The sequence below is a fragment of the Perognathus longimembris genome, chromosome 4 (genome assembly GCF_023159225.1).
Source record: "Perognathus longimembris pacificus isolate PPM17 chromosome 4, ASM2315922v1, whole genome shotgun sequence".
Taxonomy (NCBI): domain Eukaryota; kingdom Metazoa; phylum Chordata; class Mammalia; order Rodentia; family Heteromyidae; genus Perognathus; species Perognathus longimembris.
The window spans coordinates 20,954,322-20,968,226 of NC_063164.1; the positions used below are offsets into that span (position 1 = coordinate 20,954,322).

General features: G+C 33.6%; 1 protein-coding gene across 3 annotated transcripts in view; it reads left to right on the forward strand.

Moving 5' to 3' along the window:
• Positions 1 to 13,905, forward strand: part of Erbb4 (erb-b2 receptor tyrosine kinase 4) — a 975,681-nt gene that overhangs the window by 697,876 nt on the left and 263,900 nt on the right. For all 3 annotated transcript variants that reach the window (XM_048344825.1, XM_048344826.1, XM_048344827.1), the window contains 3 exons: positions 7,010 to 7,128; positions 10,155 to 10,296; positions 12,388 to 12,501. In XM_048344825.1, the coding sequence (XP_048200782.1) occupies positions 7,010 to 7,128; positions 10,155 to 10,296; positions 12,388 to 12,501 (375 nt within the window). The remainder of the gene's footprint in view (positions 1 to 7,009; positions 7,129 to 10,154; positions 10,297 to 12,387; positions 12,502 to 13,905) is intronic.

The window sequence follows — 13,905 nt, forward strand, 5'->3', positions numbered from 1 at the left end:
TGGATTAACACGTTTGACAAGAAATGTACTCAATACCTTATGCACTGTACATCACTTTGACAATCAAATAAAATTTAAAAAATCATGGTCAAATAAAAAACAGGAAAATATCAGATCTTATTAGATCAGAATAAATAAGACAATTTCAAATTACTTTGCCTATCATTTGGGACAGGATTATTCTGTCCCAAAGCAATATGGCCTAATATTATTTATTTTATAGATGGCGACTTTAAAAAGTTTGAAAACCCCATTAAAAGAACATTGCTTTATTTGTATTATGAATTATATAATGTATATATTATTATTAAATATTTTTACAAAGAGGTTGTTCAGTTCATCCATCAGTTCATGGGTACAATGCTTCTTATGGACTATCACACCTTTCATCCTGATTCATCATCTATCTCAATCCTATTCATCCCTCAATCCTATTCATCCCTTCAAGTTACTGGATGACATTTTCACATGTCTACATGGACAATTATGGCTATATTGTTCCAGTCTTTGCTCTTAGTTCTCCTGTAGCCCCTCCTGTTAATCCTACACTCCCTTAGGGAAAAAGCAACATATTACAGCTTTCTTGCATTCATTTGTCAGTTAATTGTTCAAAGGAGTTAGTTAAAAGCCACTGGAATTCATCCCTGTATATGCCTTACTTCATGTTGATTGTATAAATATGCATATGGTTCTGGTTTGTTTTCATATATGCTTAAGTTCCTTTATCTTTCTGAGTCTAAATTGCTTCCCTTAACCTAATATTTTTATTCCTGAATGGATAAAGAATACACACACAAAAACAAACAAACACACACACAATTGTACATACTTATTACACCATACTATACAATACTCTACGATTCCCTGTTTGGGAAGATAATACAAAATTTGATGTACAAAGACAAAAGTAGTCTTTTGTAAGCATCTTTCCCTGTATGTATTTCAAGCTTCATTCTTTCTTCTTTGTTTTTCAGTGGTACTGGAGCTAGAACTCAGAGCCCTCCGCTTGCTAGGCAGGTGCTCTACCACTTGAGCCCTTTTTCCTGTTAGTTATTTTGAAGATAGAATCTCGTTTTATACCTGGCACAGTCTCAGCTTAGATCCTTCTAGTGTGTTTGTCCTCATTGCTAGGATAACCAGGGTATGCCACTGTGTCCAGCTGTTATTGGAGATAGAGGCTCTGAATTATTTCTTCTTCAAGTTGGCCTTGAATCTGAAAGCCTTGATCTCTGCCTGCAGGTAACTATAATTACAAAGTTGAGGTACCAAATTTGGGAAAGCCTCAGAGTTCCTCTAAATTCTTTGTTATTACTAGACTTGTGACACACATTTGTCTCTTCTGTAACAGATATCAGTTGGATTCAGTCATATTTTAGGTTTCATGAATTGTTAGCTATTAATCTTATTTCTGTGGCTTTCACCACAAAGGTGAAGTACATAGGGATAATGTTTCAGTTTTCATTAACTCTGCTCATATTTGTGTCACTTAAAATGGCTTAAGAGCAACCTATGTTTAGATATATAAAACATATCTGCTTGATTATTTTAGTTAGACAGTATTCCATTTTAAATAATCTTGGAACACTTTTCTTCCCTTTTTCCAGCCCTTTGGTTTTCACCTTTAGTTGCCTATTGTTTGTGGCTCCAAACTTAATGCATTCAAATCGGTAAAGATATATAGGAGTCAAGAGATGAATTTTAAATTCTAATTTTATAATAGCTTATTATGTGCCCTGGGATAACGTAGTAATTTTAAATGTTAACTTCTTCATCTGTAACTGTGGAATAATTAACTTCCTCTTCCAAATGCACAGGTTATTTCATTACTTTTTTTAATTTAAAAACTTACATGATACTCAAGGGCATTGAATTAAAAATAATAAAATCTCTCCATCAGTGAGCACACTTCACCATTTTATTTCCAAAATGATCATTTATAAAATACTATATAATAAGTTTGGAGTGTGTGTGTGTGTGTGTGTGTGTGTGTGTGTGTATGTAAGGTGTGTATATGAATACACATAAACACGAGTACATGTAAGGGCTGGGATTTTATTTGGTTTGGTTTATAAAAGTTGGAATATTATGTTTTTTTTTGTTCCACTTAGTATTATTTTGCCTACATTCTCTTTTTAAAATCTTTCATTGCATTCCCTACAGTTAACTTAACTAATATATTTTTAATTCTGTACCACTCATTGATGTTATGGAGGTACAATAATTTACTTAACATTCTTGATTTGTAAACGTTTTATGTGAGCTATGCATTTATGTGAACTTAGCATTTTGGGTATAGAATTAGGGTAAACCAAGGCACTTGAGCATTTTGTTTGACTGTTTTATTCCTCTTATCAAGGCTAAGTATAGAAATGAGTGGGCTACTATAAAATGTGTCTTCAAATTACTTAATATATTTATTTTATATTTCTTAGTTGTCCATGATATTATTAAAAAATTACTTCATCTACATTGGTGGACCAAACATACATCCTTCAAATCTAATAAAAGTATAGTCATATATATTTTTTGCCAGTCCTGGGGCTTGAACTCGAGGCCTGAGCACTGGTCCCTGGCTTCTTTTTGCTCAAGGCTAACACTCTACCACGTTAGCCACAGCGCCGCTTCCAGCTTTTTCTGTTTATGTGGTGCTGAGGAATTGAGCCCAGGGCTTCATACATGCTAGGCAAACACTCTACCACTAATCCACATTCCTAGCCCAAAAGTATAATTTTTAAATGCTATAGTTTTTATGCAGTTTCACATTCTTCTATTACCTTAAAACTATTTACTATGCTGTGAATGATATATCAAATAATTCATACTGTCAAGAATATTTTTATAGCTAAGTTAATAGGTATGTTGCTTTTTCCTTTGAGTCTTGACTTATAAACTTTGTAGATGTTGATAGCTTACTAATGAGTAAACATTTCCCTAGTGACAGAGAGTGTAGTTTAAAATCAACTTTAAGGTCCCTCAATGAATCATTGAGCATGTCTTTATGAAACAGATTAAATAAAGTTCATTTAATAAATGAAATAAAGCAGGTCATGATGAAGAATAGATTAGACAAGATCTCTTTCCTCTTTGACACAACAACCTTATCATGTCATAGTCCACAGAGTTGCCCAGAATTTATCTAGTACAAGGGACAAATCTGATTAGTATCTTTGGAAATCTGGGCATGCTTTTATAAAATGAATTTGAATGTCATTGTCACTAAGGACTGTGCTGATATGTGACTTGTTGTCCAGGTGAACTACTGATGTTATTACATTTTGTATTAAATAAATATGCTATCTGTGGTAGTATTCGTGGCAGGGAATGACCATGTTAGTTCTTTTACGATAGCTGTCATCATCCCAGTTAGAAATTGGCAATATACAACTGGTTAGATTTCCATCTATGTCATGAAACATACAAAGCTTTCATTTCCATTTGGAAAGTTTGTTTTGTGAGGAGCAGTTGATTGTTTAAAATCACTTTTTTTAGACTTTATACAATTTATTCAAATGACTGAGAATTCCTTACAATGCATATTCTTTCTGTCCAAATCATGATACACACATATCATGAATCCTCACTCAATGTAGCAATAGTACTTTGCATAATCTGTGACATAAGAGGAAACAAGGCACAGCATTTTATTTTAAGACTCATTTCCTTCTCTGCCTTTCCATCCAAATAAATGCTTTATTTAGTTCTCTAGGAGGAAGCTTTCTTTGGAGAGAGATTGATTCAGAGCAGAAATTTCAAAATATTGGCCTTCAAATTCTCCTTTTGAAAAATTCACGGCTCTCAATTAAAAAAAATATATTTTCTGGTACTTTTTCCAGGCTAAACTGAATCAGAATAAATAAGGATGGTCAGATATTTTTATTTTAAGATTTTCTATTTGATTCTTGAAATCTAAATTCAGCTGTTCTTCTTTAAGAGAATGAATACATGTGGCTTCCTGAGTGATATTTTCATAAATTATATTTTCTACATATTTCAGCACACTCTATAAGTAATACTTCTGGTTTGTGAGATATATTTGCTTCACATCAAGTATACTCTTTGCATAGTAGATTTCTAACACATGCTACACAACCTGAAGTGTTCATTTTTAAAAGACTGTTTTGCTGTACATAGGAATAAATATTGGATCCTAAAGCCAGAAGGGACCTCCAGAGAACATTTCATCAAGCTTCCTGTCTTTGGTTAAGTGGATATCTAGAGCATTCAGAAGAAAATACTGACAAATAAACACTCAAGGACCTCATTCAGTAGCTCATTACAGTGTTTATATCAGTCTAATAGCCAATAATTCTCCCTCACATCCAACCAAAATCACCTTTGTTTAACCCAGGCATTTTTCTCCTTGTTCACACTTCCAACTGTGTAACTGGACACAACCAGCTCAAAACTATGCTCTGAGGTACTATTTAGGAAACATAAGGTAGTGTTTTATGGACACAAGATATATGAGGATAATACAGGCAGTATAGAGGTATAGATAATTGAATAATCACTGAAATAAAAGAAAAATTAAAGTAATGTAAGTTGCGCTTATGAGTGGAGTTACTTTCACGTTGACATCTTTCTAGGTTAGAGGAAAGAAATTTTCTAATGATACTCATTTCTTTAAAAAAAATTTTTCTGTATGAGCCAAGCATTATTTCCAGTTCCAATCTTAGTCATTTTCCTGTCAACTATTACTTTCTACTTCCTTATTGATTTTTGTTCAGTTGATTTCTCAATTAGTGATAGAGAGCTTAAGAACACACATAGGAAATTAAAGGAAGAGAGCATTGGGATTAAGTTTCTGACAAAGAATAATTAGTCTGTCAATCAATCAAATGGTGTTACTGATTTAGAGATTTTCTTTTTCCATCTTGATTGTGTAGAATAATAGTTTTCCATACTAGAGGGCACATTAGCATCATCCATAGAGTTTATTAAAACTATCAAAGTTTCTGAAACATTTCCAATGATTTTGCTTTAATAGCAGTTAGATGATTCCCACACATTGTGTATGTGATATATAATAAATAAATAATATAAAATATGTCTTATCTATAGAAATTAACATATATGAGTTATTTGATATAAATAAGAATATATGCTACATAACACTATTAAAATAGACATTGTGAGCCAATAAACAATGACATTATTCAGAAATTTGTGACAGATGAACCATTTTGGTTCCTACTGGTGCATATGAGTCAAAATTTTCATTAACCCATTAGAAACATTCTGTTACATGACCTAATACACAATCAAATTCAGAAGCCTCAAATAGAGGATATTCAGACAATTACAGAACACTGAGGGAAAGAAGATAGAGGAAGTAAGGAGTTAGGAAGGAACCAAATAGAGTGAGAAGTGCTGGAATATAAAATCATGGACACGCAAAAATTTCTAAAGGCTGCCTAAATTAACCCTTACTTCTTTTCATTTTGTGAACAATCATCTTTTTTTTTACCTTGTCTCTGATGACATTTTATTTTTTGCTTCTCTTAGAAAGCAGTGATAAACACCTGATTTATGTTGTCAATTCTTCTTTACATAAGGGTACATTAAATCATAGCATTGGTTATATTTAGAGAAGAAATTAAACTATTGTTTTTATTTTAACATTTTTAAGTAGTTGTTCAATGGATTTGTTTCTAATAGTGAAATACTGATAAGATAAAGCTACTTAAGAAAATCACTGCATGAGGGAAACTCTTCATTCAGCATTTTTCTTTTTTGCCATGGAATACTGGTTCTTTAAATGGCCTATCTGATTCTCTTGGATATTTTAAATGAATCTCTATTCCCAGGTTCATGTTTACTGCCCCAAATTTAATAAGTTTTATTACCCATATTGTGCCATCTACATTAATTACATATAGTGGTATACCACCAATGAAGAAGCTAGTTAAAACTCAGCCCAAATATTTTAATGCACCCAAGGAAGTAATTTAGAGTGGATAATAAATACAAAGGAAAATTCCAATGAAATATTTGAGTAAGAATGTAAATTAATAAAAAAAAAAACCTAAGGCAATTATACGTTAATGTTCCTATGGAGGCCATACTTACCTCTTTGATTTCCGGACTCTTTTTTTTTTCTCCCCTAGGTCTCCATCATCATAAACTATGAATATAGTTTGATTAGTTTATCTTTATTAAGTAAATGCTGCTTCTTAATCAACACATGCTATTAAAACAATTTACTTGATAATACTCTTTCAGTTTTTCTGCATGCATTTTTGATATGTTTGAAAGGTATGCCAGTTTAAAAAAAAGTCTTCTCAAACAATGTGGACTTCTTTCTTAGCCTTTTAAACATTTCAAAGTTCTTTTACCTATTTAAATATTTCACATACTAATTTTCTTATTTGACAAGGCTAAGCCAAACAAATAAAGGAAGGGGAAATTAAACATTTTATATAGATACTTTAAGTCATGACAGAGATAAAAATATAAATGAAAACTTAGATATATGTGTCTTGAATTAAAATATGATGTGACTTAGGGATATTATTGTTGATTCAACTCTATGCCACTATTTTCCAGCTGAGCAAGGCCTGTCAAGTAGAAGCAAATTAATAGACTTTCCTGTGATGACACTTATTCAAGCATAGTAATTTGATTACTTAACATATGTCTGCTATTTCATTAGTGACTGTTGCTACATCTAAAGAGCTTTATTTTATCTGAAAGAGAAAAACTATATTCAACCTCTATTTCTTACAAAGCTACCTGCTTTATATAGTCTCGGGCCTAATTAGTTCACCTAAGTAAGCCTTTCATTTGGTTAAAAGACAGGGAAAGGCAATATAAACCAAAATATGTGATTGTGAGAAGTTAACGATTGTATAAATTTTGATTGAGTACCGATCGTGAATGATATATAGGATACGAATAAAAGTCATGGCAAGGTTCTAGAACTCAACTGTTCGCAGTTCCTCCGTACTCCCTCAGTATGCCCAGTAGGTGGCTGACTTTGATCCGGATCCCATCTCTGTTTCCCCCACAGTGACAAGGACCGTGTGTGCTGAGCAGTGTGATGGCCGGTGCTATGGACCCTATGTCAGTGACTGCTGCCATCGGGAATGCGCTGGAGGCTGCTCAGGACCTAAGGACACGGACTGCTTTGTATGTGGGCATTGTCTTTTTCGTTCTCCCATTCTCTTTTCCTCTACCTCCTTGGTCTACACACACCTATAGTAAGCATCAGCCCATGGTCAATTACAGTTGGACTCTGTGAGGCTTAATAAAGATTTCTGCCTTTCCAGAAGTCATACCTCACTGAGTTAGCTATTGATTAACTGGAAAGGGTATGTGTTCCGAAATGAATTCTGTCTGTTTGGTTTCATTTATATTAAAAATCATTATCTATTGGAGTACATGAAGGAGAATATATGGAGATATCTTTTGTAGAATCTGAGAGCATTCTTTCCAAACATGCAGTGACTACCTGTTTATATTGTTGCAGCACTGATTCCCAGCAGGGCACTTGCATTTTACTTCTTAAATATGAATTTCATGCTTGTAGCAGATAAATTTATGAATTTAAATTTTCCAGTGTATATTACTTGCAAATTCAAGTAATTCAAATTTTTTAGACTAGCAAATGTATACTTAAGGCAATTTGTATGCTAATCTTTGTGATTTTTATTTTTGAAAAGGACATTTTTATTTCCTGAAAACTGACATACATACTTTGCTGAAGATACTTTTTAATTACATTTTGGTAGCATATCCTTGATATAAGCCTCATTGTTCTTTGGAATACATATAAACAACTCTGTTGGTGATAGTTAATTCAATTACAAACACCAGGACACTAGCTTCTTTTTTAAGTTACAATTTTTAAATGCAAGAAATTATTTTATGCTAAACATCAACACAAACAATTGTATTCTTTATTTTTCAGATGAACTTGAGACATAGTAGCATTGATGTTTCAAAAATGGATGTTTATTTCAAATGAGCAAAATGAGAGCACTTAGGGTGATTACCTAAATGTTTGGTACTATAATTATCTTCACTTCTCTACAATAGTTCTGTAGGAAAAGAAAAAGTATGAATTAGAAAGGTGGATAGGGACAATGAAGGAAAGAAAATAGAAAATTGAAAAATCAAGGAAGAGACTCAATAGGTCTTGAACTGTGAACTATCTCCCTATTTATTATCAGCATAGACAGGAGAAGGCAGACGCTGGATTTTGAAGACTCTTCCTTATGGGTGTGACGTTAGTAATTTCAAAACAGTAGCAAGCAACAATAAACATCACTAGCAAAAATAATTGAGCTGAAGGTTACACTGCAATTTTTTTCTCATGGTTCCATCATCATGACGAACAGAGTGCTGAGTGAGCTTCAGAATTCCCATTTCATTACTTTTATGGAATGGTTGACTGGTTCCACTTTGGTTTAGTACAGCATGTTCACGAACACCATCCAAGGCTTGCATGCAGGGAACATGGTGATTGCATAATGTCTGCAAGGAAAGCTTTCTTTATTCCTCTGGATTATGTCATTTTGTTCCTAAGCAATCTATGTACAACATTGCATAAGTATGTCAGTAAAGCCATTACAAGAATACATGAGGTATCATAGTCATAAATTAAAACTTACTGAGCTTTCTAGATTGGTTTTTAATAGATTCCTCCTATAAAGTGTCATCTCAGTGACTAATGTATCATCAACGAGTCTCATTCTGATTATGCATCTAGTAGACTATCATCAGGAAATTGTCATGTTTGTGATAAACTGCTTGCTAAAACAACAATTGATGAAGCAAATGTGTTAAGGAAACAGAATAAATTAATGCTTATTAATAACCATATGACAACATATGATGAAATGTGAAGTTTGCATCAGCTTGTCTTCCAAGTTCTAAATTATTTCTGTGAAAGCTTAATTTCTTAATCAAAAAAAATTATATCATCCACACTTTTGTTAATTGTATGTTTATATATACTTTTGTAGATACCTACTGACACCAGAGCTAACTCTCTCTCAGACATAGGAATGAGTATTTGTAATCATAACAATTTAGGAGGCAAAGGTGGAAGACTGAAAGTTTGAGGCCAGCCTCTGCAATGTCAGTGAGATCCTATCTCAAAAACAAAATAAAGAAAAAAAGGCTGGGACTTGACTCAAATGACAGAGTGCTTACATAGCCTTTTAGAGACTGTGTTCACCTCTACTATGAGGGATCAAGAATAAAAAGCCTAATTCTCATATGGTAAAATTGTTCTAAGACTTTAAAAAATATGTTTAGGAATATTAAGAAATTATTTCTAGGGCCCAATATATGTCAGCAGAAATTAACCTTTTTAAAAATATAGTAGCTTCATACATGATGTGGCATTATGACAAAGAGAAATGGCATTGCATTTTGGTGTTGTGTAGTAGAACAGATTAGACTGTAACAATTAATTGTGCATATCAAAATACCTAGATGAGAAGAGTTTGGAGGTTTGCAGCCCATAAGAATGAATACATGTGAACAGATAAAAATACTAATTACTCTCATCTGGTCATTACATATTTTATATATGTTCTAAACTATAGCACTAGCCTTTGTAACTATGAATAATTATTTTATGTTGGTCAGAAATAAATTTTGTGAATTCCTTGAAGAGGAAAGGAAGAAATGGTATCGTATTGTAATTGTTGCCTCATGGATTGAGCTGGTATACATTGTATGTCCCCTTGGTTATTCACCAGTCAGAGCTCTTTCTACATATCCAGTTAGATGGCCATCAGTCTGTTTTCTCACTATATGATGCTGCTGCTTGTCCTTAACAGGCTACATTCAGTAAGGATCTCTTCAAATATCCACTCAAAACAAAAGCCTCTTCTGTAGAACTGAAGATTTAGTTTGTACTAAATCTAATCATTTTGAGTCAATGTGAATTTGAATAACTTCACTATCAACTAAATTTAATAATTTGACCAGTTTCATCAATGATATATTCACTGAGATAACATCAAAAAGGTTGAGAAATTTAGAATCCTGAATGCCTTTAAAATGATAAGATTCTGCAACATTTATAAAATTGGTGTGTGTGAAATCAAGAATGCAACCATCTCACAGAAGTGACAGCAGTGTTTGATTTAAAAGTATGATGAAGATTACTGGTAATGCCATTAATATTTGCTTTATTGCAGGCCTGCATGAATTTTAATGACAGTGGAGCATGTGTTACTCAGTGTCCCCAAACCTTTGTGTACAACCCAACCACCTTTCAGTTGGAGCACAACTTCAATGCCAAGTACACGTATGGCGCATTCTGTGTCAAGAAATGCCCACGTAAGTAGCAGAGTAAGAATACCACATTAATAGCAAATTATTTAACAATGAAAGTATTGCACATAAATTCATTTTTAATTTGAAATTTGAACCTTGTCACCAAATTATCTTTGATATAGGTACTTTCCCTCACATTTTAGAAATCAGGAAATTAAAGCTCAAACTAAATGATTGGTCTAAGCTTTGAAGTTAATGTGAAGAGTTGCTGCGTTGCTTGTTGTTTTCTAGATACCTCTGATGTCTCAACACTTCCTGATGTGTCTCACAAATGTTCTTAGGTTCTTAGATCCCAATAATAAATAGGATCTACTTCTAATAAAAATGAATTCATGTCTAAATTTATTTTTGATAATGAATTTATACTAGAATGTATCTTTATCAGTGACATACTGCCTCAAATCTTAAAAAGATACATACAAAGATTATGTTTAAGATTATTAGCAAATCAGTAACTTTTTGGGGGGATTCAAAGTACCTGGTTCTCAGGACAGATAGGAAGGCAACTTGTGCTCCAAGTTTTGCTCCAGTAAAAACAGAAGACTTTGCCTAAAAATGTAATATAACCCATAACCTAGGCTCACTTCATTCCTAGACCAAGCCACTGTGCATGCATACACATGTATTCTAAACTTAAGGGGACTGCTTTCTTCACACGGGGAGTGATCTGTTACATACCAAAACTCTGGCCTCTGGAAGAATTTTATCCTGTTTTTCAAGTCCACACCTCAAAGAAGTTACAAAGAGGCAAGGTTCATTTTCAGCTTGCACTGACACAAAAGCTGACATTTCTCTCTCTTTTTTTTTGTCCTGTCAGCTTATCATAGTGCTTTCTCAGACTCCATGAAGCAGAGGTGTGAGTTGAATGAGAGGTACCAACACAGGGGTCAGTGACATGATTTCTGAATCACCTGCTAATATGGTGGCAGTCCACCGTGCCTCTTCCTCTGCTCATATCTGATCCCAAACCTATTGCTTCCATTATAAAATAGTTTATTCATGGCTCCACCTAATATTATGAATTGATGACTCTAACAATACCTTGTTGATGATGAGCAGTTCTGGCTGAAAGGTCACACTAGTGGTTAGTCTTATTCATCTCTACCAGGGCCAAGAAACATTAGGAACTGTTGGGTAAATGATGTACAATGCTATGCAATAAATGGTATGTTTAAAATCTAGACACTTGTGAGATCTCTATTATCTTTTTCCAGTTTGGAGTTGCCATAACTCTCCATGTTATTATATACTATCATCATAGGTATTTCCATTATCAAAGAGTCTTTTGAGTTTTCTGGCCCACATAGCAAAATTTTCTGCATAATGTATATTTCCTCCTGTGGGAGCCACTCACATCTGGAAAGCTTTCATACCATCACATACAGAGCATGCTACCTGAGTGGAGAAGATGCTGCCTTCAAATCTAGTGCAGCCTGGCAGGTGTCATGTTTTCCAGTTATTATGGAAGATTTCTGATAGAATAATTAGTTTTTTCTTTGGGACAGAATGTCCTGACATACCACGCATCACTAGTCTCCTAAGCATTTCACCAGAGTTTCAGTCATAAGATGCTGCTTGTCTGGATTGGCATACCTTTCCTATATTATTACCTTTTCCAATTTCCACTTTGTTCTTTCATGAAAAAAAATGTGACAAAGCATCTGTGTCACTGCCTTGAAACACAGCCTACATTTTAAACATTTCCTCTTGGATATGGAGTGCAGGAACTTGATTCAAGGCAGTTTAACTTAAGCTGCATTTGTGCTTCATGAACTTGAAATATTTTTAGACTTCCAACTTGCCTCATGACATGAAATGGAGTGGAACAATTGAGAAACACAAACTAAATGTCATAGAGTTTTCAAAGTCTATAAAAGAAATCCAGTCTGTCTTGGGGGCAATTGAAGCTGTGGAGCAGTAGCTGAGCTGCACTTGGATTTGAATGTGGGAGATGGGAGATAAAGTTTCAAGGCTGAGATACTTGAGAAAGGAATATGTCTCTTATATAAATTATCAGTGATGCTAAACATTTCTAAGCCCCAAACTTGATGACTGAACATAACATGATTGCTGGTTTTATCTTTCTTCATTCAGATAACTTTGTGGTAGATTCTAGTTCTTGTGTACGAGCCTGCCCTAGTTCCAAAATGGAAGTAGAAGAAAATGGGATTAAAATGTGTAAGCCTTGCACTGACATCTGCCCAAAAGGTGAGTGGTAGTTCAAGATATTTTAGCCAGAACATTTGTTTATACTAAAGCCTTTTGTTTCCTTTTTTATTAGGCCAGTGAAGTTAGACTCTTAGTAAACACAGACTTACAATGGAACCTTACTCACTGTGCACATGTACAAACTCTTTCCATGATTATGTAGCTCTCTAAAATGTCAGCTAACCAGGTTTATAACTGATTTTGAATTATATCAAATTAGCCTAGAAAAAAATTTAATCCCCAAATTAAATTTAATAGGAACTCAAGATTCAAGTTGAAATTTGTTTATTTTTGTTGGTTTGTTGGTTTGTTTTCAGGACAAATGACTAAACCTAGTGTCTCCTGCATGTTAGGCAAATACTCTTCCACTGAACTTAATCTCCAGTCTTGCATTTTATTTTATGAGTAGAAAATAAATATTAGAAATCTTATACAAACCAATAATCAACGATCCAGATGATTGTTTTAGGGCCATAGCATGTATCATTTGCCTCTGTGTATAGCATGGTTTGCTAAGCATATAAAGGATACAAAGGAACATGCAGGTGATGGCATTTGGTCTTAAAACATATTTTAAAGGTATGTGAAATGATAAGGAAGTTTACCAGAAGTGTTAAATAAATGATGCAGATAATTCAAGTGATAGAAATTTATAGAGGACGAAATTCTTTCCAGCTCTGGGTGTTCAATTCTTTACCACAATAAAACTTAAATTAGGCAGCACAAAAGTATAGCTGAAATCTCCAACATGTTATTAGGCTTCTCAAACTTCTCAGGAATGCTTTACGTAGGAGAAAATTCACACTTTTAGACTACATTCTCTCTCTCTCTCTCTCTCTCTCTCTCTCTCTCTCTCTCTCTGTTCTCTCCCCCTTTTCTCCTTTTCCTCTCACCTCCTCTCTTTCTTTCACTCTCTCTTTTTCCTGTCTTCTCTCCTTCTAATTCTCTGCTCCGCATACCTGCCCTTTATCTCTTCCTTCTTCCCTTCGTTCTCTTGCCCTTTCTCTGTGAAAGCATGCACAGATACATGTTAGCTGCTTTTACTTTTTTACTGTGGAGCAGATGGGGCACAATGATTCATTTTCACTTGAAAGCAGAGCCTTCAGAAAGCATAAGTGACAATGAATTTAAACATAAAAATTTGAATGGCCTCTTTATTTCATATATATTCTTCATTACACCAACTTTTCTTTTCAAAATAAAGTTTAAAGACCACTAGTCCTTAACTAGCTAGTTAAAGTAGACTTTAAACTTATGTTTAAATAACTAGTCTTTAGTCTTAAAAGGAATTATTTTATTAAGTGACTAGTGTTGAAAAATATTACCAATACCAATATTTTAGAATAGATTGCAAAACAGGTGGTTTTATCTCAAGGAAAAAATATTGACTAAAATATTTTATTT